General features: G+C 44.2%; 1 protein-coding gene across 4 annotated transcripts in view; it reads left to right on the top strand.

The window, feature by feature from the left end:
• dstyk (dual serine/threonine and tyrosine protein kinase) overlaps positions 1 to 23840 on the top strand; it is a 46544-nt gene that overhangs the window by 15703 nt on the left and 7001 nt on the right. For all 4 annotated transcript variants that reach the window (XM_024378550.2, XM_024378543.2, XM_024378535.2 and 1 more), the window contains 7 exons: positions 1247 to 1732; positions 1872 to 2067; positions 2522 to 2760; positions 2915 to 2998; positions 3137 to 3313; positions 3824 to 3953; positions 21935 to 22091. In XM_024378550.2, coding sequence (XP_024234318.1) covers positions 1247 to 1732; positions 1872 to 2067; positions 2522 to 2760; positions 2915 to 2998; positions 3137 to 3313; positions 3824 to 3953; positions 21935 to 22091 — 1469 coding nt within the window. The remainder of the gene's footprint in view (positions 1 to 1246; positions 1733 to 1871; positions 2068 to 2521; positions 2761 to 2914; positions 2999 to 3136; positions 3314 to 3823; positions 3954 to 21934; positions 22092 to 23840) is intronic.

Genomic DNA, 23840 nt, shown 5'->3' with positions numbered 1-23840 from the left:
TAACGTTTTATACAGTTGTCAACCTGGTTTAAACTTCTCATGATAATTCAAACGCATGTGCCAGGACGGGTAGGTGGGCTAAGATGTGGTTTAATGATGTAGTCAGAGCAGTGGTTCAGAGGTGTACCCAGCTGCTGTTTACTCAGGGGCTAGAGGCAGGCAGGGAAGCAGCTCTCAGCCCACTGTGACATTCACACAGCCATGGCAGAATTGTAACGCCCCATTTTGGGAGACCAGTAGAGGAAAGCACTAACTCTCTAATTACCTCCCCACCCCATCTCCCCTGGACTCCCCACACAGTGATACACAGAACTGGGATAGTGCTAACCTTTTGGATGCGTGTTTCAGAGCTACGTAACCTCTCCGACATTAGTCTGCCACACACTCATATAGCCTAGAATGTCCTGCTTGTTTTCAACAATCGGTCGAGACATCTTTAGCATAGACTATCCAAGTATGCTATTATTGGAGAATGCTGTTTTGAAGTGACACATTAGAAGTTTGACAGCATGTTAGATGTGTCTCTATCTAGACAACTTGTCAGACTGAAAGGGAAGCAGATTGCGGGTTGAAACAGTCCATTGTCTGATATAGCTGTGATAAAGTAGCCCACAGATATTCAGCTGTTGGACTACATTTGGAAATCGATTGTATTATGAAAATTCAAACATTCTATTTATTTTGATAGCCTAGAAAAATTTGTTTACAACTGATCTTTGTTCCAAAGAAACTGCTCAGTTGGCCACAGCGCTTGTTTCTTGGAGACAGGACTAACTGCCTCCTTTGTGTGGCTGCGTTTGTCATTTCTCTCTTTTACACTGTGCTCCCCCCTCATTTCTTTCCCTCTCTCGTTCTATTTCTGTTACTGTATAATTCATCAAAAGTGGAGCAAAAATGTTTTCTTGCTTGGTGTTCTGTTGCCCTCCCATACCCTTTCCCATGACCAGACTGTTTGTGTTTATGGGGGATGGCACTCATTTATGTCCTAGTTAGAAACTGTTATGTGACTGTTTGTACAATCATCAACAAGATGGTGGTAGTAGTGTATGTTGGAGCCAATGGTGATTTGGAGAAATATTGTGTACTCCCCTGTATGTTTTCTCAACCTAAATCTTTGGATTAAAAGAACTAATCCCAGAGAATTAGCCTTTTGATAAGTGTTTAGATTTCTCCACAACATTTATATAAGCGTCTGAGTGCTGCTAGGACCATTTGAATGACTGAAGTATCTTCCCTGTTCTGTCAGGAGGCGAAAATCATGGTGGTGCCGTGCCCCAGTGTCCAGCCCATCGAGGAGGCCCTGGAGGACTGCACGCGTAACGTGGTTCCCATCATACTCTATGCGCTCAACCAGGACACCCTCACTGCCGAGCAGGTGGCTGAGCTGAGGAAAGTCAAAGATACGCTCCCCTTCCCCATCTTCTTCATCCGTATCCCAGCCGAGGCCTCCCCCGAGCCCAGCCGGCGCCTGGAGAGGGATAAGAGCCCCCTTTACAAGCAACTGCTGTCCCTAGGCTTTCTCAGTACCCCAGTAGGGAACTGTTCCTGCGGAGCCCCCTCCCAGACGCCCAGCCTGGCCACCAAGCCCCAGAGCGTACTGGGGGAGGTCTTTGAGAGGCTACACCGCCTCCTGGTGCCCTTCACCCGCCAGGTGCTCCACTTCCAGCATGTGGAGGCTGCTAACCTGCTCAACGGGGTGCACTGCCGCTGCCTCGACCTCTTCATCAACCAGGGGAGTAGAGGGACTTCTGTGTGGGATTCAATCAATTACCTAATTAAATCTATATTGTGTAACAAAGTTGTTTAATTTGAAGTAGAGAAAAATGATAGTGGTGGCAGAGACTGACTTATCCTTCTCTCCCTGGCTGCAGGCCTTTGACATGCAGAGGGACCTGCAGATCACGCCGCGGCGGCTGGAGTACACGCGGGAGAAGGAGGGCGAGTTGTTTACCTCCCTGATGGCCATTGCCAACCGCAAGCAGGAGGAGATGAAGGAGATGATCGTGGAGACGCTGAGCAGCATGAAGGAACAGCTGCTGGAGGATGCTGCCAACCTGGAGTTCACAGGTACACAGGCCAAAGGCCAACTAAAGACTGATGCTGTCAAAAGTGTCTGAGATAATAGCATACCATAGCTGTACTACTGACCCCAAACTGACCTTCAGTTGGTGATGGATGACACTGAGTTGACAAGACACAATCTTGAGGTGACCTGTGTAGGAACTAAAAGGACAATGTGGGACATTCAGCTGACACAAAAAGTAGATGCAACCAAAGACATGATTAGTTGCAAAATGCAGAAGTGTCAAAAAGTTGGCATGGTGGGGGGAGAGAGGGAGGAAGATCCATTGTTCAGTCAGCAGCAGGTGTAAAGATGGTACTTTGCCAAAAACATTGAATACCACTTGACAGGTTACAAATTATGCATTTAATGTAAGAAAAACCATTTAGCCTACTTGAAAAATGTCACATTATCTTTCACTCACGCTTTCATTCAATGTGTCTTTCTCTGACCTCACAGACCTCATAGTGGCGACCAATGGAGAGCCTGTTACTTCAAAGGTTATAAAATCCTGCATCCACCAGATCCAGGAGCTGATAGTTGTGAGGTTAAACCAAGCGGTGGCCAACAAGCTGATCAGCTCTGTGGACTACCTGAGGGAGAGCTTTGTAGGAACCCTTGAGCGCTGTCTAAACAGTCTGGAGAAGTCCAACATGGAGTCCTCCGTCCACAACGTCACCTCCAACCACCTCAAACAGGTGTGTGTGTAAAGTCACGTTAGCTAATAGGATTCCTCAAAAGACGACGTAAAAGACTGTATGTAATTACATTTTTCCCACGAGACAGTTGTTTTAACTAAAATAATAACATCTTGTTCTGTTTTCTCTCCATCTCTCTGCCTGTCTTGGTCAGATCCTTAACGCTGCCTATCACGTGGAGGTGACCTTCCATTCAGGATCCTCTGTTACGAGACTTGTCTGGGAGCAGATCAAACAAGTAACAATTCCCAGTCAAGCCTCTGGAATATGATTTTTTTTTAAAGTATTTTTTTGGAATAACAACAATCTTGATTTGTCATTAGCAAAATAGCAACTCACAAATGCTCTCTCCCGCTTTCTCTCTTCCCCTATGAAGATCATCCAGAGGATAACGTTTGTGAACCCTCCTGCCATCACACCAGAGTGGAAGAGAAATGTGGCCCAGGATGCCATAGAGAGCCTGAGTGCTGCCAAGCTGGCGAAGAGTATCTGCTCCCAGTTCAGAACACGCCTCAACAGCTCCCACGACGCTTTTGCTGCCTCCCTGCGACAGGTACACCAACCCAGCCTCAGCTAACCTTTGTCTCAAACTGGAAACCTTGTTTTTCATGCACCTTCACACTCCATCTGGTTTTGCCTTGGCTACTACTTTCTTTCCCAGTGGGAAAAACTGTTTGCAATTAATGTTAAAATGAACTATCAACCATTTTCTTGTTGTGATAATGACATTTCAACCAGTTTTGCCAGGTTCTGTTCATGCTATGTCTTGGGACTCTCAGCCTGCTTACTTGCAATGTCTCACTTAAGCCACTCGTCAGTCATGGCTTTTGTTTTGCAACAAGTTTGATTTTCTGTTTGAATTTCTTTGATCTCAATGATCAAATTGCTGTGAGGGTTGTCACCACGACTGAGAATGTGATTGTCATGATTGCTAAAGACCCACTTTTTTCTGATGGTGTTATGTGGAGGAATGTCGTAAACATTTGTTGGAGCATAATGAGAAGCTGTGTTTGTTTTGTACAATTGCCTATGAGATTTCAACCAATAACATGTATATGTGTAGCTGGAGGAAGGTCACACGGGGCGGTTGGAGCGTACTGAGGACCTGTGGCTGCGTGTGAGGAAAGACCACGCTCCACGGCTGGCCCGCCTGTCTCTGGAGAGCCGCTCCCTCCGAGACGTGCTGTTGCATGGTGAGACACACACACACACTCTCTCTCTCTCTCTCTCTCTCTCATACACACACACGCTCATACATATATACAGTGCCTTGAGAAAGCATTCAGTCCTTTCGACTTTTTCCACATTTTGTTACAACCTCGGCAATCTACATGCAATACCCCATAATGGCAAAGCGAAAACCTAGATTTTTTTATTTGCAAATGTATTAAAAAGATGCCTTATTTACGTAATTTTTCAGACCCTTTGCTATGATACTCAAAATTGAGCTCAGGTACATCCTGTTTCCATTGATCATCCTTGAGATGTTTCTACAACTTGATTGGAGTCCACCTATGGTAAATTCAATTGATTGGATATGATTTGGAAAGGCACACCTGTCTATAAGGTCCCACAGTTGACAGTACATGTCAGAGCAAAAACCAAGCCAGGAGGACGAAGGAATTGTCCTTAGAGCTCTGAGATAGGATTGATGGGAGAACTTTCCAGAAGGACAACCAATCTCTGCAACATTAAAGGTCCCCAAGAACACCGTGGCCTCCATCATTCTTAAATGGAAAAAGTTTGGAACCACCAAGTCTCTTCCTAGAGCTGGCTGCGTGGCTAAATGGAACAATCTGGGTACAAGGACCTTGGTCAGGGAGGTGACATAGAACCCGATAGTCACTCGGACAGAGCTCTAGAGTTCCTCTGGAGATGGTTGTCCTTCTGCAAGTTTCTCCCATCTCTGCAACACTCCACCAATCAGGCCTTTATGGTAGAGTGGCCAGACGGACGCCACTCCTCAGTAAAAGGCACATGACAGCCCGCTTGGAATTTACCAAAAGGCACCTAAAGACCAATATTGAACTCTTTGGTCTGAATGCCAAGCCTCACTTCTGGGGGAAACCTGGCACCATCCCTACGGTGAAGCATGGTGGTGGCAGCTTTAAGCTCTGGGGATGTTTGTCAGCAGCAGAGACTGGGAGACTAGTCAGGATCAAGGCATAGATGAACGGAGCAAAGTACAGAAGTCTTTGATAAAAACCTGCTCAGGACCTCAGACTGGGGGCGAACCTGATCGAACATCTCTGGAGAGACCTGAAAATAGCTGTGCAGCAGCAACGCTCCCCATCCAACCTGACATAGCTTGAGAGGATCTGCAGAGAAGAATGTGAAACTCTCCAAATACAGGCGTGCCAAGCTTGTAGCGTCGTACCCAAGAAGATTTGATGCTGTAATCGCTGCCAAAGGTGCTTCAACAAAGCACTGAGTAAAGGGTCTGAATACTTATGTAAATATGATATTTCAGTTTTTCGACACTTGTTTTTGCTTTGTCATTATGGGGTGTAGATTAAGAGGGGGGAAAAAAACATTGAATCAATTTTAGAATAAGGCTGTAACGTAAGTGTTAAAAGTCAAGGGTTCAGAATACTTTCCGAAGGCACTGTACGTACACACACACACACACACTAGTGGTGTGCGGGTCAGATGTTTGTAAACCCGCACCCTCCCGCAATTGCTAATAACCCATCCACAATCACCCGACTACATGTGAAAAACTGAGGCCTGCGCCCAACTCTTACCTGCAAATATAGAAAATACACTATACAGTCAAAGACAGCAGAATTATTATTTTTTTTGACAGGGAGGCAGGATTTTTTTGGCCTGATTTGAGATGTTTCTGCTTATAATTTCTGACATTTTGGTAGGCCTTGTCTATAATTAGATGCATGCAGATTCTCTTCGGTCATATGTTGCCCTAGAAGACTAGATAAACCTTTATTCGCCAGAATGTCATAAATCAATAGAATGAATGCTTCAATCTAGTTGACATCGGTAAAGTTTTCTGTCATCTTTAAGGAAATGGAAAGCTGTTAAAATGACCCAACATGTTTCTGATAAGATTTCAGGTTTGGATGCATATGTTATGTGGTTGAAATACTATCAGCTTTTATGATGCTGATAAATATGGTGCCGCTACAGATGGTATCTAACTGAGCATTTGCATTCTCTCAAGATGCTGAAAGAAATATCATATTTCTTCACTCCTGTTACCGAGTCAGCATTTTGCCTACATTTGGTGTATAATTTTACTGCAGGAAATGCTTAATTATGCAGGCTATGTGAGTGATTGTAGGTCTAAAGATTTCAGTTTCCATTTAACCCATCTGAACAGTATGCAGTTCCTTTGACGTGACAGGCATATTCGAAGTCCCCGTCTTAAGACTGTCAAATTTGTATAGAGCCTCACAATCATCACACTGCGATCATCCTCTTATACCACTTCGAAAAATCTTTCCCAAACATTACTTTTCTGTCCCCCCCCACCCACCCAAAAAAAAGATGAAGGGGAGGAGACCGGTTAAAGAATAATTTTTAAGCCTTGAGACATGGATTTTGTACCTGTGCCGTTCAGAGGGTGAATGGGCAAGACAAAAGATTTGTGCTTTTAAACGGGGTATGGTAGTAGGTGCCTGGTACCCCGGTTTGAGTGTCAACAAATACAATTTTATTTGTCACATGCACCAAATACAACAGGTGTAGGTAGACCTTATAGTGAAATGCTTACTTACAAGCCCTTAACCAACAATGCAGTTTTAATAAAAATAAAAAGAGCAATATAAGTACTAATAATTAAAGAGCAGCAGTAAAATGACAATATCGAGGCTATATAACAGGGGGTACCGGTACAGAGTCACTGTTAGGGGGAACTGGTTAGTAGATAATAATAAACAGAGTTGCATCAGTGTAAAAGAGGTGTGTGTGGGGGGGGGGGGCGAATAGTTTGGGTAGCCATTTGATTAGATGCTCAGGAGTCTTATGGCTTGGGGGTAGAAGCTGTTTAGAAGCCTCTTGGACCTAGACTTCGCGCTCTGGTACCATTTGTTGTCCGGTAGCAGAGAGAACAGTATGACTAGGGTGGCTGGAGTCTTTGACAATTTTTAGGGCCTTCCTGACACCGCCTGGTATAGAGGTCTTGGATGGCAGGAATTTTGGCCCCAGTGATTTAAAAAAAACAAGTATTTTATTTAACCAGGTAAGCCAGTTGAGAACAACTGCATCCTGGTCAAGATAAAGCAAAGCAGTGCGACACAAACAGTTACACATAAAACAAACGTACAGTCAATAACACAATAGAAAAATCTATATACAGTGTGTGCAAATGTAGAAGAGTAGGGAGGTAGGCATTAACTAGGTGAAATAATTCAAATTTAGCATTAACACTGGAGTGATCGATGTGCAGATGATGATGTGCAAGTAGCGATACTGGGGTGCAAGAGGGTAAGTAATAATATGGGGATGAGGTAGTTGGGTGTGCTATTTACAGATTGGCTGTGTATAGGTACAGTGATCGGTAAGCTGCTCTGACAGCTGATGTTTAAAGTTAGAGGGAGATAAGACTCTAGCTTCAGTGATTTAAAACATTTATTTTTATTTTTTTGCAATTCGTTCCAGTCATTGGCAGCAGAGAACTGGAAGGAAAGGCAGCCAATTGAGGAGCTGGTTTTGGGGATGACCAGTGAAATATACCTGTGGAGTGGGTGTTGCTATGGTGACCAGTGAGCTAAGGCGGTGCTTTACCTAGCAAGGACTTATAGATGACCTGGAGCCAGTGGGTTAGGCGATGAATACAGTTGAAGTCGGAAGTTTACATACGCTTAGGTTGAAGTCATTAACTTGTTTTTCAACCACTCCACAAATTTCTTGTTAACAAACTATAGTTTTGGCAGGTCAATTAGGACATTACTTCATGCATGACACAAGTAATTTTCCCAACAATTGTTTACAGACAGATTATTTCACTTAATTCATTGTATCACAATTCCAGTGGGTCAGTGGGTTTACATACACTAACTTGACTGTGCCTTTAAACGGCTTGGAAAATTCCAGAAAATGATGTCATAGCGCTACTCAAACACTGTGCTAACAAGCAACATAACATAGACAATCACCCAATCCACAATGACAAAACAGGCTACCTAAATATGGTTCCCAATCAAGACAATGACTAACACCTGCCTCTGATTGAGAACCATATCAGGCCAAACACAGAAACAGACAAACTAGACATACAACATAGAATGCCCACTCAGATCACACCCTGACCAAACAAAACGTATAAACATACTAAGCAAACTATGGTCAGGGCGTGACAATGACACAAGTCATTTTTCCAACAATTGTTAACAGACAGAATATTTCACTTATAATTCACTGTATCACAATTCCAGTGGGTCAGAAGTTTACAGACACTAAGTTGACTGTACCTTTAAACAGCTTGGAAATTTCCATAAAATAATGTCATGGCTTTAGAAGCTTCTGATTAATTGACACCATTTGAGTCAACTGGAGGTGTACCTGTGGATGTATTTCAAGGCCTACCTTCAAACTCAGTGCCTCTTTGCTATACATCATGGGAAAATCTAAAGAAATCAGCCAAGAATTTTTTTTGTAGACCTCCACAAGTCTGGTTCATCCTTGGGAGTAATTTCCAAATGCCTGAAGGTACCACGTTCATCAGTACAAACAATAGTAAGCAAGTATAAACATCATGGGACCACGCAGCCATTATACCATTCAGAAAGGAGACATGTTCTAAGGTTTGAAAAGTGCAAATCAATCATGATGGCAGCATCATGTTGTGCGGGTGCTTTGCTGCAGGAGGGACTTCACAAAGTAGTTTTACTTCCTCATGATGCCCTCTGTGGATATATTTGAAGCAACATCTCAAGATGTCAGTCAGGAAGTTGAAGCTTGGTCGCAAATGGTTCTTCCAAATGGACAATGACCCCAAGCATACTTACAAAGTTGTGGCAAAATGGCTTAAGGACAACAAAGTAAAGGTATTAGAGGGGCTATCACAAAGCCCTGACCTCAATCCCATAACATTTGTGGGCAGAACTGAAAAAGTGTGTGCGAGCAAGGAGGCCTACAAAGCGGACTCAGTTACACCAGCTCTGTCAGGAGGAATGGGCCAAAATTCACCCAACGTGTTGTGGGAAGCTTGTGTTGTGGAAGGCTACCCGAAACGTTTCACCCAAGTTTAACAATTTAAAGGCAATGCTACCAAATACTAAACTTCTGACCCACTGGGAATGTGATGAAAGAAATAAAACCTGAAATAAATGATTCTCTCTACTATTATTCTGACATTTCACATTCTTAAAATAAAGTGGTGATCCTAACTGACCTAAAACGGAATCTTGGATTAAATGTCAGGAATTGTGAAAAACAGAGAGCCAAATACCTTAAATGTATGTAAAACTTCTGACTTCAACTGTATGTAGCGAGGGCCAGCCAATGAGAGCATACAGGTCGCAGTGGTGGGTAGTATATGGGGCTTTGGTGACAAAATGGATGGCACTGTGATAAACTACGTCCAATTTGTTGAATAGGAGGATCGGTAGGATGGTCAGTTTTACAAGGGTATGTTTGGCAGTATGAGTGAAGGATGCTTTGTTGTGAAATAAGAAGCTGATTCTAGATTACATTTTGGATTGGCGATGCTTCATGTGGGTCTGGAAGGAGATTTTACAGTCTAACCAGACACCTAGGTGTTTGTCGTTGTCCACATATTTTATTCTAAATCAGAACCGTCCAGAGTAGTGATGCTTGTCGGGTGGGAGGTTGCGGGCAGCAAACGATTGAAGATCATGCACTTAGTTTTACTAGCATTTAAAAGCAGTTGGATGCCATGAAAGAAGTGTTGTATGGCGTTGAAGCTCGTCTGGAGGTTTTTAAGTGTCCAAAGAAGGGCCAGATGGATACAGAATGGTGTTGGATCAGAGAATCACCAGCAGCAAGAGCGACATCATTGATGTATACAGAGAAAAGGGTCAGCCCGAGAATTGAACCCTGTGGCACCTCCAGAGACTGCCAGAGGTCCGGACAGCAGGCCCTCCAATTTGACACACGGAACTCTATCTGAGAAGTAGTTGGTGAACCAGGCGTGGCATTTGAGAAGCCAAGGCTATTGAGTCTGCCGATAACGATGCAGTAATTGACAGTCAAAATCCATGGCCAGGTTGATGAAGGCGGCGGTTGTGATATTGTTTAGGACCTTGAGCGTGGCTGAGGTAAACCCAGGACCAGCTCGGAAACCAGATTGTATAGTGAAGGTACGGTGGTATTCGAAATGGTCGGATCTGTTTGTTGACTTTGCTTTCAAAGGTTTCAGAAAGGCAGGGCAGGATGGATATAGGTCCATAACAGTTTGGGTCTAGTGTGTCTTCCCCCTTTGAAGAGGGGGATGACCACCGCAGCTTTATAATCTTTGGGGATCTCAGACGATACGAGAGGTTGAATAGGCTAGTTTAAAGGGTTTGCAACAATTTCGGTGGATAATTTTTTAGAAAGAAGAGGGTCCAGATATTCTAGCCCAGCTGGTTTGTAGGGATCCAGATTTTGCAGCTTTTTCAGTTCAGAACATCAGCTGTCTGGCTTTGGGTGACGGAGAAGTGTGGGGTGCTGAGATGTTGGCCATGGTAGGGGTAGCCAGGAAGCATGGCCAGCCGTAGAAAAATGCTTCTTGAATTTCCCGATTATCGTAGATTTATCGGTGGTAAGTGTTTCCTATCCTCAGTGCAGTAGGCAGCTGGGAGGTGCTCTTATTCTCCATGGACTTTAGTGTCCCAAAAGGTTTTGGAATTAGTGCTATAGGAAGAACATTTCTGTTAGTTAGGAAAGCTAAGGCTAGCTTTTTCAGACTGAGTATATTGGTTCCTGACTTCCCTGAAAAGTTGCTATTTGATGCTAATGCAGAACGCCACAGGTTATTTTTGTGCTGGTCAAGGGCAGTCAAGTCTTGGGTGAACCAAGGGCAATAGCTGTGCTTAGTTAAACATTTTTTGAATGGGGCATGCTTATTTAACTTCTCTAGGGTAGGGGGCAGTTTTCTGGATTTTGGATGAGAAGCATGCCCAAATTAAACGGCCTGCTACTCGGGCCCAGAAGATATGATATGCATATAACTGGTAGATTTGGATAGAAACACTGTTTCCAAAACTGTTAAAATAGTGTCTGTGTATAACCGAGTCGATTTAGCAGGCGAAAACCTGAGAGAAATCCATTCAGGAAGTAGTTTTTGTTTTGTAGTTTTCTATTCAATGCCATTACAGTATCCATTGACTTAAGACTCCATTTGCAGTTCCTATGCCTTCCACTAGATGTCAACAGTTTAGAAATCGTTTCAGGCTTGTATTCTTATGAATGAGGGAGTAAGACCAGTCTGAACGAGTGGACCCTACCGAGTCAGAGCTTTTTCATGCACATGTGCATTTCTTGTTTACCTTTTATATTGACAACGTTATTGTCCGGTTGAAATATTATAGATCATTTAGGCTAAAAGACAACCTGCGGATTGAATGTAAACATCGTTTGACATGTTTCTATGAACTTTACGGATACAATTTGGATTGCTTTTGAACCTGTGGATTACTGAAGAAAACACGATAACAAAACAGAGGTTTTTGGATATAAAGAGAATTCATCAAACAAAAGGAACATTTATTGAGTAAATTAATGTCTTCTGATTGCCAACATATGAAGATCATCAAAGGTAAGGGATTAATTGTATCTATTTCTAAGTTTTGTAACGCTTCTGCTTGGCTTGTTACCGTTTAATAATTTATTAACTGGGCTAGGTATGCTTTCGGTGAAAAGCATTTTATAAATATGACACTGTGGTTGGTTTAACAAGAAGTTCATCTTTTAAACCTATGTAAAATGTTTTGTTTTCTGAATTTTTATAATGAGCATTTCTGTATTTGAATTGGGCGCTCGGCAATCTCACTGGATGTTGGTCAGATGGGACGCTAGTGTCCCACGTACCCTAGAGAGGTTAAGACTGGGAGGAAAGCACTTTTGAAGAGGAACCAGGCATCCTCTACTGACAGGATGAGGTCAATATCCTTCCAGGATTCCCGGGCCAGGTTGATTAGAAAGGCCTGCTCACTGAAGTGTTTTAGGGAGCATTCGACAGTCAAATTTTATTTGTCACATACACATGGTTAGATGTTAAGCGAGTGTAGTGAAATGCTTGTGCTTCCACAACTACCTTATACACACACAAGTGTAAAGGGATGAATCATATGTACATAAATATATGAATGAGTGATGGTACAGAACAGCATAGGCAAGATGCAGTAGATGGTATACAGTACAGTATATACAGTGGGGCAAAAAAAGTATCTAGTCAGCCACCAATTGTGCAAGTTCTCCCACTTAAAAAGATGAGGCCTGTAATTTTCATCATAGGTACACTTCAACTATGACAGACAAAATTAGATTAAAAAAATATATATATATTTGCAAATTATGGTGGAAAATAAGTATTTGGTCAATAACAAGATTATCTCAATACTTTGTTATATATCCTATGTTGGCAATGACAGAGGTCAAATGTTTTCTGTAAGTCTTCACAAGGTTTTCACACACTGTTGCTGGTATTTTGGCCCATTCCTCCATGCAGATCTCCTCTAGAGCAGTGATGTTTTGGGGCTGTTGCTGGGCAACATGGACTTTCAACTCCCTCCAAAGATTTTCTATGGGGTTGAGATCTGGAGACTGGCTAGGCCACTCCAGGACTTTGAAATGCTTCTTACGAAGCTACTCCTTCGTTGCCCGGGCGGTGTGTTTGGGATCATTGTCATGCTGAAAGACCCAGCCACGTTTCATCTTCAATGCCCTTGCTGATGGAAGGAGGTTTTCACTCAAAATCTCACGATACATGGCCCCATTCATTCATTCCTTTACACGGATCAGTCGTTCTGGTCCCTTTGCAGAAAAACAGCCCCAAAGCATGATGTTACCACCCCCATGCTTCACAGGAGGTATGGTGTTCTTTGGATGCAACTCAGCATTCTTTGTCCTCTAAACACGACGCGTTGAGTTTTTACCAAAAAGTTATATTTTGGTTTCATCTGACCATATGCCATTCTCCCAATCTTCTTCTGGATCATCTAAATGCTCTCTAGCAAACTTCAGACGGGCCTGAACATGTACTGGCTTAAGCAGGGGGACACGACACGTCTGACACTGTAGGATTTGAGTCCCTGGCGGTGTAGTGTGTTACTGATGCTAGGCTTTGTTACTTTGGTCCCAGCTCTCTGCAGGTCATTCACTAGGTTCCCCTGTGTGGTTCTGGGATTTTTGCTCACCGTTCTTGTGATCATTTTGACCCCACGGGGTGAGATCTTGCGTGGAGCCCCAGATCGAGTGAGATTGTCAGTGTCTTGTATGTCTTCCATTTCCTAATAATTGCTCCCACAGTTGATTTCTTCAAACCAAGCTGCTTACCTATTGCAGATTCAGTCTTCCCAGCCTGGTGCAAGTCTACAATTTTGTTTCTGGTGTGCTTTGACAGCTCTTTGGTCTTGGCCATAGTGGAGTTTGGAGTGTGACTGTTTGAGGTTGTGGACAGGTGTCTTTTATACTGATAACAATAATACAGGTAACGAGTGGAGGACAGAGGAGCCTCTTAAAGAAGTTACAGGTCTGTGAGAGCCAGAAATCTTGTTTGTAGGTGACCAAATACTTATTTTCCACCATAATTGGCAAATAAATCCTACAATGTGATTTTCTGGATTTTTTTCCTTCTCATTTTGTCTGTCATAGTTGAAGTGTACCTATGATGAAAATTACAGGCCTCTCATATTTTTAAGTGTGAGAACTTGCACAGTTGGTGGCTGACTAAATACTTTTTTTTTACCCCACTGTACATATGAGATGAGTAATGTAGGGTATGTAAACATTAAGTGACATTGTTTAAAGTGGCTAGTGATACATTTTTACAGTGGCTGGAGTTGAGTCAGTATGTTGGCAGCAGCCACTCAATGTTAGTGGTGGCTGTTTTTCAGTCTCTCGGTGCCTGCTTTGATGCACCTGTACTGACTTCGCCTTCTGGATGATAGTAGGGTGAACAGGCAGTGGCTCAGGTGGTTATTGTCCTTGATGATCTTTATGGCCTTCCTGTGACATCGGGTTGTGTAGGTGTCCTGGAGGGCAGGTAGTTTGCCCCCGGTGATGCGTTGTGCAGACCTCACTACCCTCTGGAGAGCCTTACGGTTGTGGGTGGAGCAGTTGCCTTACCAGGCGGTGATACAGCCCGACAGGATGCTCTCGATTGTGCATCTGTAGAAGTTTGAGTGCTTTTGGTGACAAGCTGCCTTCTTAACCACTCTGTCTGTGTGGGTGGACCAATTCAGTTTGTCCGTGATGTGTACGCCGAGGAACTTAACTTACTACCCTCCACTACTGTTCCGTGGATAGGGGGGTGCTCCCTCTGCTGTTTCCTGAAGTCTACGATAATCTCCTTTTTTGTTGACGTTGCGTGAGGTTATTGTCCTGACACCACACTCCGAGGGCCCTCACCTCCTCCCTTTAGGCAGTCTCGTCGTTTTTGGTAATCAAGCCTACCACTGTAGTGTCGTCTGCAAACTTGATGATTTGAGTTGGAGGCGTGCATGGCCACGCAGTCGTGGGTGAACAGGGAGTACAGGAGAGGGCTCAGAACGCACACTTGTGGGGCCCTAGTGTTGAGGATTAGTGGGGTGATGTTACCTACCCTCACCACTTGGGGGCGGCCCGTCAGGAAGTCCAGTACCCAGTTGCACAGGGCGGGGTCAAGACCCAGGGTATTCCTCTTGTCCAGATGGGTTAGGGCAGTGTCTTTGTGCTTGTGTTGCCTGTGGACCTATTGGAGTGGGTCTAGGGTGTCAGGTAGGGTGGAGGTGATATGGTCCTTGACTAGTCTCTCAAAGCACTTTATGGTGACGGAAGTGAGTGCTACGGGGGCGGTAGTTGTTTAGCTCAGTTTCCTTAGCTTTCTTTGGAACAGGAACAATGGTGGCCCTCTTGAAGCATGTGGGAACAGCAGACTGGGATAAGGATTGATTGAATATGTCCGTATACACCAGACACCTGGGTTGCGCGTGCTCTGAGGATGCCGCCTGGGCCTGCAGCCTTGCGAGGGTTAACATGTTTAAATATTTTACTCACGTCGGCTGCAGTGAAGGAGAGTCCACAGGTTTTGGTAGCGGGCCGTGGCACTGTATTGTCCTCAAAGCGAGCAAAGAAATTGTCTTGCTCCCAGACAGACTGAACATCCTGGTCCGTGACGGGGCTGGTTTTCTTTTTGTAATCCATGATTGACTGTAGACCCTGCCACATACCTCTTGTGTCCGAGCTGTTGAATTGCGACTCTACTTTGTCTCTATACTGACGCTTAGCTTGTTTGATTGCCTTGCGGAGGGAATAGCTACACTGTTTGCATTCCTGAGCCAGGATTCAGACACTACTATGACATCCGGGTTGGCGGAGTGTGCTAAAGCAGTGAATAAAACAAATGTAGGGAGGAGGCTTCATGCATGAAACCAAGGCTTTTACGGTTACTGAAGTTAACAAATGAGTGCCTGGTGAATGGGAGTGATGCTGGGGGCTGCAGGGCCTGGGTTAGCCTCGACATCACCAGAGTAGGATAAGGGTACGGCTAAAGGCTATAAGAACTGGTCTTCCAGTGTGTTCGGAAAAGAGCGTAAAAGGAGCAGATTTCTGGGTGCGGAGGAATAGATTCTAGGCATAATGTACAAACAAGGGTATGGTAGAATGTGAGTACAGTGGAGGTTAACCTAGGCATTGAGTGACGATGAGAGTTTTTGTCTATAGGCACCATTTAAACCCGGTGAGGTCACCGCATGTGTGGAGGCTGGAACAAAAAGGCATATTGAGCAGGGCTGGAGGCTCTACAGTGAAATAAGACTAATCACTAAGGCATATTGACATTAAGGAGAGGCATGTGTCGCCAAGTGATCATAGGGTCCAGTGAGTAGCTAGGCAAGCTGGAAACACGGTGTTTCAGACAGCTAGCAGGCCGGGGCTAGCAGATAGGCCTCAGGGGGACGTCCCAACGGCAGAGCCTGTTGAAACCCCCTCGGACGGTTACGTTGGCAGACCAGTCATGATGGATCGGTGGAGCTCCGTGCCGGCAGCAAAGGGTCCAGGCCAATTGGCAAAAGAGGTATTGAAGCCCAGGAATTGTCTGATGGATCTCCTCGGCTAGCCGGGAGATGGGCCTAGCTTGAGACTAGCTCCGGGCTAACTGGTGCTTGCTTCGGGACAGAGACGTTAGCCAGGAGTAGCCACTCGGATAGCAGCTAGCTAGCTGCGATGATCCGATGTAAAGTTTGAGCTTACGGAGGAATCCGGAGATGTGGTAGAGAAAAAGCAGTCCAATATGTTCTGGGTTAATATCGTGCTGTGCAGATTGGCAGGAAGTTGGGCTGAGGCTGGCTGTCACAGTTCATGGTGATGACCGCTAGCAGTGGCTAACTGACTAGTAGCTAGTTAGCTGGCTAGCTTCAGATGGGGATTCCGGTTCTAAAGTATAACAAATAGCAGATTCATACCACATTGGGTGAGGCGGGTTGCAGGAGAGTATGTTCAGTCCGTAGATGGAAATTGAGATTAAAAATATATATGAAGAAAACAATATACACAGGACGGGACAAAACAAAGACAAAACAGACGTCCGACTGCTACGCCATCTGGAATGAGATGTACTGGGCTGTATGCACTACTCTCTGAGATGTTGTCCTGGCACCACACGGCCAGGTCTCTGACCTCCCTATAGGTTGTCTCGTCATTGTTGGTGATCAGGCCTTCCACTGTTGTCATCCGCAAACTTAATGATGGTGTTGGAGTCGTGCCTGGCCATGCAATAGACTGGTTCACCCCGCTACCATCCAGAAAGCGAGGTCTGGTCAGGTGCATCAAAACTGGGACCGAGAGACTGAAAAACAGCTTCTATCTCAAGGCCATCAGACTGTTAAACAGCCAACACTGCCACAAAGAAGCGGCTGCCAACATAGACTCGAAATCATTGGTCACTTTAATAAATGGATCACTCGTCACTTTAACGCCGTTTTAATAATGTTTACATATCTTGCATTACTCAACTCATGGGTATATACTGTATTCTATACCATCTATTGCATCTTGCCTATGCCGCTCGGTCATCGCGCATCCATATATTTATGTACAATATCTTATTCCATCCCTTTACTTAAATTTGTGTGGAATTGTTAGATATTACTGCACTGTCGGAACTAGAAGTACTAGCATTTCGCTACACTCACATTAACATCTGCTAACCATGTGCATGTGACCATTCAAATGTGATTTTAGTGAACAGGGAGTACAGGAGGGGATTGAACGCACCCCTGAGGGGCCCCTGTGTTGAGGATCAGCGTGGCGGATGTGTTGTTACCTACCCTTACCACCTGGTGGCGGCCCGTCAGGAAGTGCAGGATCCAGTTGCAGAGGGAGGTGTTTAGTTCCAGGGTCATTAGCTTATTGATGAGCTTTGAGGGCACTATGATGTTGAATGCTGAGCTGTAGTCAAAGAATAGCATTCTCACATAGGTGTTCCTTTTGTCCAGGTGGAAAAGGGGCAGTGTGGAGTGCAATAGAGATTGCATAATCTGTTGGGGTGGTATGCAAATTGGAGTGAGTGTGTCTAGGGTTTCTGGAATAATGGTGTTGATATAAACCATAACCAGCTTTTCAAAGCACTTCATGGCTATAGGTCGGTAGTCATTTAGGCAGGTTACCTTTGTGTTCTTGGGCACCGGGACTATGGTCTGCTTGAAACATGTTGGTATTTAGACTCGGTCATAGAGTTTGAAAATGTCAGTGAAGACACTTGCCAGTTGGTTGCTCGGAGTACACATCCTGGTACTCCTGGCCCTGTTGACCTGTTTAAAGGTCTTACTGACAGCGGCTACGGCGAGCGTGATCACAGTCGTACAGAACAGCTGACGCTCTCATTCATGCTTGAGTTTTACTTGCCTCGACGCGAGCATAGAAGTAATTTAGCTCATCCGGTAGGCTCGTGTCACTGGGCTGTGCTTCCCTTTGTCGTCTGTAATAGTTTGCAAGCCCTGCCACATCCGACGAGCGTCGCAGCCAGTGTAGTTCGATTCAATCTTAGTCCTGTATTGACGCTTTGCCTGTTTGATGGTTTGTCAGAGTGCATAGCGGGATTTCTCATAAGCTTCTGGGTTAGAGTTCCGCTCCTTGAATGCGGCAGCTCTCCCCTTTAGCTCAGTGCGGATGTTGCCTGTAATCCATGGCTTCTGGTTGGTGTATGTACGTACAGTCACTGTGGGGATGATGTCATCGATGCACTTTTTGATGAATCCAGTCACTGATGTGGTGTACTCCTCAATGCCATGGGAAGAATCCCGGAACATATTCCAGTCTGTGCTAGCAAAACAGTCCTGTAGCTTAGCATCTGCATTCTGACCACTTTCTTATTGACGAAGTCACTTGTGCTTCCTGCTTTAGTTTTTGTAAGCAGGAATCAGGAGGATAGAATTATGGTCAGATTTGCCAAATTGAGGGAGAGCTTTGTACATGTCTTTGTACAAGTTTTTCCCTCTCTGGTTGCACATTTAACATGCTGGTAGAACAGATTTGAGTTTTCCTGTATTAAAGTCCACTAGCTGCTGGGTTTATTACACTCAACAGTTTCCTGTGTGTAATCAAGAATGGTTCAGCACCCAATGGACATCCAGCCAGCCAACTTGACACAACCGTGGAAAGCATTGGAGTTAACATTGGCCAGCATCCTTGTGGAACACTTTCGACACCTTATAGTCCATGCCCCAACGAATTTAGACTGTTCTGAGGGCAACAGAAGGTGCAATTCAATACTAGTAAGGTGTTCCTAATGTTTTGTACACTGTGATAATATATCAACCGAGTGTGTAGGTTTTCCAATAACAGCGGGAGGAACAATGGCGGCTTTACTCTGTAGCGCAAAAACTCACTCTTGAGCCCCCACCTATCCACTTACGCAATGTGATCTTTCACGCTCATTTTTCAAAATAAAAGCCTGAAACTATGTCTAAAGACTGACCTTTGGGAAGCCAGAGAGAAATTAATCTGGTTAATATCCCTTTAAATGGAGGATAGGCATGCATAGGAACAGAATGGTTTCAAAATAAGAGGCACTTCCTGATTGGATTTTCCTCAGGGTTTCGCCTGCAATATCAGTTCTGTTATACTCAGACAGTATTTTGACAGTTTTGGAAAATTGATGTTTTCTATCCTAATCTGTCAATTATGTGCATATTCTAGCATCTGGTCCTGAGAAATAGGCCGTTTACTTTGGGAACGTTATTTTTCCAAACATAAAAATAGTGCCCCCTAGCTTCAAGAGGTTAAGAACTTCTCCACAATGGCCAAGAACAGAGAGCTGTGTAGGGACATCAGGGATAGAATTGTAGACCTGCACAAGGCTGGGATGGGCTACAGGACAATAGGCAAGCAGCTTGGTGAGAAGGCAACAACTGTTGGTGCAATTATTAGAAAATGGAAAAAGTTCAAGATAACGTTCAAGATCTCACCTCGTGGGGCATCAATGATCATGAGGAAGGTGAGGGATCAGCCCAGAGCTACACGGCAGGACCTGGTCAATGACCTGAAGAGAGCTGGGACCACAGTCTCAAAGAGAACCATTAGTAACACACTACGCCGTCATGGATTAAAATCCTGCAGCGCACGCAAGGTGCCCCTGCTCAAGCCAGCGCATGTCCAGGCCCGTCTGAAGTTTGCCAATGACCATCTGGATGATCCAGAGGAGGAATGGGAGAATGTCGTGGTCTGATGAGACAAAAATAGCTTTTTGGTCTAAACTCCACTTGCTGTGTTTGGAGGAAGAAGGATGAGTACAACCCCAAGAACACCATCCCAACCGTGAAGCATGGAGGTGGAAACATCATTCTTTGGATATGCTTTTCTGCAAAGGGGACAGGACGACTGCACCGTATTGAGGGGAGGATGGATGGGGCCATGTATCGTGAGATCTTGGCCAACAACCTCCTTCCCTCAGTAAGAGCATTGAAGATGGCTCGAAGCTGGGTCTTCCAGCATGACAACGACCTGAAACACACAGCCAGGGCAACTAAGGAGTGGCTCCGTAAGAAGCATCTCAAGGTCCTGAGTGGCCTAGCCAGTCTCCAGACCTGAACCCAATAGAAAATCTTTGGCGGGAGCTGAAAGTCCGTATTGCTCAGCGACAGCCCTGAAAGCTGAAGGATCTGGAGAAGGTCTGTATGGAGGAGTGGGCCAAAATCCCTGCTGCAGTGTGTGCAAACCTGGTCAAGAACTACAGGAAACGTATAATCTCTAATTGCAAACAAAGGTTTCTGCACCAAATATTAGGTTCTGCTTTTCTGATGTCTCAAATACTTATGTCATGCAATAAAATGCAAATGAATTACTTAAAAATCATACAATGTTATTTTCTGGATTTTTGTTTTAGATTCCGTCTCTCACAGTTGACGTGTACCTATGATAAAAATTACAGACCTCTACATGCTTTGTAAGTAGGAAACACTGCCAATTTTGCAGGTTATCAAATACTTGTTCTCCCCACTGTGTGTGGTATGTGTGTGTATATAATCACACACTGCATTCGGAAAGTATTCTGACCCCATGACTTTTTCCACATTTGTTACATTACAGCCTTATTCTAAAATTGATTAAACACTACCCATAATGAAAAGGAAACTGTTTTTAGAATTTTTTGCAAATGTTTAAGAAACTGTCACATTTACATAAGTATTCAGACCCTTTATTCAGTACTTTGATAAAGAAGCTTTGTCAGCGATTACTTCCTTGAATCTTCTTGGGTATGACGCTACAAGCTTGGCACACCTGTATTTGGGGAGTTTCTCCCATTCTTCTCTGCAAATCCTCTCAAGCTCTGTCAGGTTAGATGGGGAGTGTCGCTGCACAGCTATTTTCAGGTCTCTCCAGAGATGTTTGATCGGGTTTAAGTCCGGGCTCGGCTGGGCCATTCAAGGACATTCAGAGACTTGTCCCAAAGCCACTCCTGTGTTGTCTTGGCTGTGTGCTTAGGGTCATTGTCCTGTTGGAAGGTGAACCTTTGCACCAGTCTAAGGTCCTGAGCACTCTGGAGCAGGTTTTCATCAAGGATTTCTGTACTTTGCTCCATTCATCTTTCCCTCGATCCTGACTAGTCTCCCAGTCCCTGCCACTGAAAAACATCCCCACCGCATGATGCTGACACCACCATGCTTCACTGTAGGGATGGTTTCAGGTTACTCCAGATGTGACGCTTGGCATTCAGGCCAGAGAATCATGGTTCTCATAGTCTTTTAGGTGCCTTTTGGCAAAGTCCAAGTGGGTTTTTGTGCCTTTTTAGTGAGGAGTGGCTGCTGTCTGGCCACTCTACCATAAAGAACTGATTGGTGGATTGCTGCAGAGATGGGAGAACCTTCCAGTAGGACAACCATCTCCACAGAAACTCTGGAGCTCTGTCAGTGACCATTGGGTTCTTGGTCACCTCCCTGACCAAGGCCCTTCTCCCCGGATTGCTCAGTTTGGCCGGGCAGCCAGCACTAGGAAGAGTCTTGATGATTCCAAACTTCTTCCATTTAATGATGGAGGCCACTGTGTTCTTGGGAACCTTCGATGCTGCAGAAATGTTTTGGTACCCTTCCCCAGATCTGTGCCTCGGCACAATCCTGTATCAGATCTACAGACAATTCCTTCGACCTCATGGCTTGGTTTTTGCTCTGACATGCACTGTCAACTGTGGGACCTTTTATATAGACAAGTGTGTGCTTTTCCAAATCATGTCCAATCAATTGAATTTACCACAGGTGGACTCCAATCATGTTTTAGAAACACCTCAAGGCTGATCAATGGAAACAGGATGCAGCTGATCTCAATTTTGAGTCTCAATGTGTCTGAATACCTTATTTACATAAGTATTTGTTTTATTTTTAATACATTTGCAAAAATATCTAAACTTGTTTTTGCTTTGTCATTATGGGGTATTTTGTATAGATTGACACTTTTAGAATAAGGCTGTAACGTAATAAAATGTGGAAGAATTCTAATAGTATACACTGCCAGGGTTGTCCTCTCTCACAGGCCAATCACAATAAAGCAATCTCTGTATATTTCTTTGTCTTTTTGGCAGGCAAGCCCAAGCTTGGCCGAGAGCTGGGGCGGGGTCAGTATGGAGTGGTCTATCTGTGTGACAGCTGGGGGGGACGCTACCCCTGCGCTCTGAAGTCTGTGGTACCGCCCGACGACAAGCACTGGAACGATCTGGCTCTAGAGTTTCACTACACCAGGTGAGACGGCCCAGCCAGCAGAGAGGGAAGGATTTAAAGACAACCTGCTGCTTTGGCTTGTCATATGGTCACACCTGTGCCATGGATTTCAGCCATACCCTTTTAGTTTGTAGTTTCAACCATAGTTTGTCCTAGCATTTCAATACAGCACGCCTTTAAACTGAGACCTGAGGTAGTAATAGAATGTTTAAAAAAAAGTTTACTCATTTTTTGATATTGAAAAATAGTCCTCCAATAACCAACAGTGGTGCGACTCATTTGTCATCAACTAAACTCTTTATTGGTGGTGACAGGTCTTTGTATAGCGCATGTACTGGATAAATCGCCACACCCTCTAGGACACGCAATGGGCTCATTTGAGTAGTACGGCGCAAGCTACCGACTAGACAAAAGTTGAGTGAAGTCGGGAGTTGAATCTGCAACATCAGAAAGTCGGAAACGGGTGTGGTTTTCCAACATCTAGGCTCAGTGCCACATGGCAGTGTTGCAATTGTTTCTAAATGTTTTTCTTTGTAATATTGAATTAAACATGTCTCCAACCCCCATATCACACACTCAAACTGTACATATGTGTGTACATCGTACTATCAATTGGTGAGACTCAAATCACATTTAATTGCACATAACCACTGTATACATGAATCGCAGCAAAGTTGGTTCCTGTTTCAGTCACGTCTTTGGTCAAGTTCGGGTGGGTTAAACAAAAACACCTTAATTATTGGTTGAAAATAGACCCTCTGACAATGCAGGTGATGAAGTTGAAGAAATTTGAAGTCAGTACTTCATGACCTTTTGATCACATGGTTTTCGGTTAATGTAGTTGTCGTGTAGGTGCAAGTTGGGCAATTTGTATCCCCATAATGCAACACACTTTAAGGTGGTGACCACTTGACAAAAGTGATCTGCTCGGACACGCCCATAGATTTGGGTTATCAATTCATTTTGGCCCGCTGCCATACTGCCTGTGCTGCCCTGCGCTACAAGTCCCAGCATGCACTGCCAACGTGCTGCATGCCAAACGGCAGTGCATTGGAGTGTCTGAAAGTGCTTGTGTCAACAGAAGTGGGAGGATCAACAAGTTGGTTTATGGAAAGCGAATCAGCTAATTTAGCAGACTCATTTTAGCTAAGCCTAGGCCTTTTCCTAAATGTCAACTCATTCTCCTAACCTGTCACATTAATGATCCTAACCTCCTACGTAAACATTAAGCTGACCAGAGGTGCACCTGGCTATGGCCGGGCCGGTCTAACCAGTAATGGAGTGCAGGATGTTACACACACACAGCTGTTGATCAACCCACTTCTTTTGCAACGCCCACTTTTTTTTTTAAACACTCCATGTATGCAGTTACCCATACTTGGTACATTGCCACACACACACACCTCCATTACCGTTCTTCTGGCAGCACGATTGCAGATTGTCTTTTTCAAAATAAGGGCCCCCCTACAAAGACATGTTAAACCCCGTTTTTAACAGCATTGCAACCATCTTAAATTAAAAAAAAAAAAAATGCATTGATAATTTGGCTTTTTTATATTGTATTTATACCAGCTTTTATTTGGAAAGTTTACACCAATATTGGTTTGTTGAAAGCTGTGTAGGCTATATGTTAAGGTATGCAGTTTTAATAAAATACAAATATACATAATTGGATTTAGTCAGAGTACAAAACCTAGACTTATTTTGCTGAGCAATTAGTTTTTATTTTATTTAACTAGTCAAGTCAGTTTAGAACAAATTCTTATTTAC

Source organism: Oncorhynchus tshawytscha, linkage group LG02 (assembly GCF_018296145.1).
Source record: "Oncorhynchus tshawytscha isolate Ot180627B linkage group LG02, Otsh_v2.0, whole genome shotgun sequence".
Taxonomy (NCBI): Eukaryota; Metazoa; Chordata; class Actinopteri; order Salmoniformes; family Salmonidae; genus Oncorhynchus; species Oncorhynchus tshawytscha.
The sequence above is the reverse complement of the archived record's forward strand: the minus strand, read 5'-3'. Positions and strand labels throughout refer to the sequence as shown.